This window comes from Melospiza melodia, chromosome 3, assembly GCF_035770615.1.
Source record: "Melospiza melodia melodia isolate bMelMel2 chromosome 3, bMelMel2.pri, whole genome shotgun sequence".
In the NCBI taxonomy this organism is placed as follows: Eukaryota; Metazoa; Chordata; class Aves; order Passeriformes; family Passerellidae; genus Melospiza; species Melospiza melodia.
In genome coordinates, this window is record NC_086196.1 from 44,626,157 (window position 1) to 44,629,280 (window position 3,124).

General features: G+C 46.7%; 1 protein-coding gene across 1 annotated transcript; it reads left to right on the forward strand.

The window, feature by feature from the left end:
- Positions 1-643: 643 nt before the first annotated feature.
- Positions 644-2,673, forward strand: MAP1LC3C (microtubule associated protein 1 light chain 3 gamma). Its single transcript, XM_063153464.1, has 4 exons — positions 644-701; positions 789-844; positions 964-1,070; positions 2,033-2,673. Exons 1-4 carry the CDS (start codon positions 644-646, stop codon positions 2,241-2,243), a joined length of 432 nt encoding a protein of 143 aa, XP_063009534.1. The 3' UTR covers positions 2,244-2,673.
- The last annotated feature ends 451 nt before the right edge of the window (positions 2,674-3,124 follow it).

Consider the following 3,124-nt stretch of genomic DNA (forward strand, 5'->3'; position numbering starts at 1 on the left):
GCCACAGCTGTAAGCAGTGAGAATAAGAGTGCTATAAAAGAGTGGGGTGGCTGGGTGAGAAGGGAGCTAGAGTTAGTTGGATATTTTGTGAAGAAGAAAGAGTCAGTGCTCTGAGAGATGCCCATGAGAAAACACCAAAAAGGTATGAAGCTTCTGTGATAGGTGATAACAGTATGGAACCCCTGCAATACGATGGCAACACCTGAGGAGATGAAAAAATGACTGGGGTGGGTGGTTGGTTTTTTGAGCGGGGATGGGTTGTTTTGGTATTTGGAGTTTTTTGTGTGTGTGAGGTAGGTTATTTCGTTCTCTGTTTAAACCAAGTGACTCGCTCGAAAGCGGTTTGCCGGTACGACGAAGGCAGGCCATGTGCAAAGGGAAGACAGCTGGGGGCACTCCAGCCTTGAGCCGCACCCCTGAGCCACTGGGCGGGGCAGTCAAAGGCCCCTCACGAAGCGCCGCGCTGTCCCGCCCGCAGAACCCCTCGGGGCGCCGGCTCCCACACGGCGGCGGAGCGCAGCACGGGGCTGTGGGACAGCCGGGAGAGGCGGGATCAGCCGCCGCGCTTCTCCCGTTGGTTGCGGGGCTGGGCAGGCCCGGTCCGTGCGAGGCGCGGGCGCAGCGGCGGCCCCGAGGCGGGAGGATGCGGGCGGCGCCCGGGGCGCAGCCGGATCGGCCCTTCAAGCTCCGGAAGAGTCTGGGTAGGGGCGGCGGGGGCGCGCAGCGCTGCGCGGGTCGGAGGGGCTGCGCGCACACGTAACGCGTCTCTTCTCTCCTCTGCTCCGCAGCCGCCCGGCGGGAAGAAGTAGCAGGGATCCGAGCCAAGTTCCCGACGAAAATCCCGGTAAGTCTCTGGTTTGTTATCGGAGGTTGTTGCCGCTGTTTAAGGAAAGAAGCGTGTGAGGGGAGGGCAAGGGACCTGGATATTTTAGGTATTCCTAAGTATGACTCTAATTAAAACAGGTAATTGTTGAGAGATACCATAAAGAGAAATACCTTCCTGTCTTGGACAAAACCAAGTTTCTGGTTCCCGAGGAGCTGACCATGGCGCAGTTCATAACCATCATCAGGTGGGTAGTGGATACTGGTGGGCTGGAGCTGCACCTGGGCTTGGCTGCTGGTGCCCAAGAAGGCATTTCCTAGAGTGCTGCTTCCTTCGGTGGGTAGGAGGATAAAGGTGTTAGTAATGTAATGGCTTCCCTCTCTTGCAAGGGTTCGCAGACAGGTGTACTATTGGGAAAAATGGGGTCTTTTTTGGGTTCACAGTCCTCTCCCTTCTCCCTAACTGTAGTGAAAAAAGACTATATAATATTCTTGTTCTGCTCTCTCCCTGCCTCATGGAATGGGTGTTGGGGCTCTGTGTTGTGCTTATGATTGTCACTGCCTTGCTCTCTTACTGCACCTAGCTGAATTTGCTCTAGTTCAAAGCAGCTCTTGAATGGCAGTGAAATGAAATGTGTTGCCAAATTATTCTTTATGAAACATTACAGCAAAGAAATCGCTCAAAATATTCAGTGGTATTTTCTGACAAAATGTGAAAGCTATGTTTTTCAGTACAGTTTTTAAAGTATAGAAAAAGATCTTTCTAGATTGTAACTTCTGTAAAAGATGCTTTTGGCTCTTGGACAACTTAGGTTGTAATCCTTGCGTGTAATGTCTCTGAAAATGACTTGTTTTTTGAAGATAGGCTTTACAGTAAGTGTAACAGACTGGAGCTGGAATAATTTACAAAATCTGCACTATGGAAGCTTCTGGTTTCTATTCACACTTTTCCCTGGTAACTGGGAACTCCAAGCCCATGCCCAGCACCTTTCGTGTAGCCATGTAAGCCTGACCTCAGAGCACAGGCCTTTGAGCTTCCAGTTAACTTCCTGCTGATGGAGACAATAAACCACATAATAACTTTACACAGCATTTTTTTGTCCCTAATTCATGCAACTGCTCTGCTTATTGTATGTCATAGACTGAAATTGAAACCACATTCAACTTGCTAATGTTTAATCCTCTTTTTTCTCCTTTCTTTTTCAATTAGAAGCAGGATGGCTCTGACAGCTACACAAGCTTTCTACCTGCTGGTGAACAACAAAAGCCTAGCCAGCATGTCCTTGACAATGGCAGAAGTATACAGGGACTACAAAGATGAAGATGGCTTTGTGTATATGACCTATGCTTCCCAGGAGATGTTTGGATGCTTGTTACCCACTGCCCAGGGGAAAACTGTGGAATGCTTTCAGAAAATCTAAGATTGGGTTCATATGCTGCAGCAAAGCAGTTGGCTCTGAATCATGCCTGTGACACAAACCTCGGAGATGCTCCTTCCAGTGTGAGCTCTTGAGCTCTGTAGTGGGAGTTATGACCCAAAAGCTGGCAGGACCAGCTTAAGACAGAAATGGTGGTACACTTTCCCTAGGTAATAATTTGGATATATATTTTTATATTTGAAGACACTATGGGTTATGTTTTTTGTCTTTTGAACTGCACCCCCACTGCTTTGCAATATCAGTCTTTACTGTGAAACTGATTTTTAAGGTTTCCTGAAAGCCCTAAGTCTAAGAGAAAAATAAAGAACCTTTTAAGTATTGAGTTGACTGTTACTTTTAATCTGGGGAAAGACTAAAAATTTGTCTAGGAGAAGATCCTATAATAATTCTGGGAGTTTAAGCATAATGCCTTTTAAATAAACACTGCTTGCACAGCTACTCTGAATTCTTCAATGAAATATCAAAGTTTAAATTGTGTCACCCATGAGCAAAACCATAGCTATGAAAGTTTCATTAAGGTAGGTATCTGGGCTGTGAGATTGAATAGGAGTGCCAGTGCAGTGTTAAGTTCAACACCTGAATAAACCCAGCTGTTACAGAAAACACTGTCTGTGATATAGATAACTATTTGTTTAAATAAGCAACCCGATTGCTAGTCAGCAGTAACTGAAATGCAGATAGCAGGACTTGAAGGGTAATCGAGTTTCAAGAGTTATTTTCTTGCTACTGAATTTTGCTAGCGTGGTTACTCTAGATACTGTTGTATCCATCCCCTACAGGCACCTGCTTGTCAGGTACCCTGAAGCACTTCAGTGAGCCTTCTCTCAACAACAGAGCCAAGACATGTGCCTTGTGATTAAGAG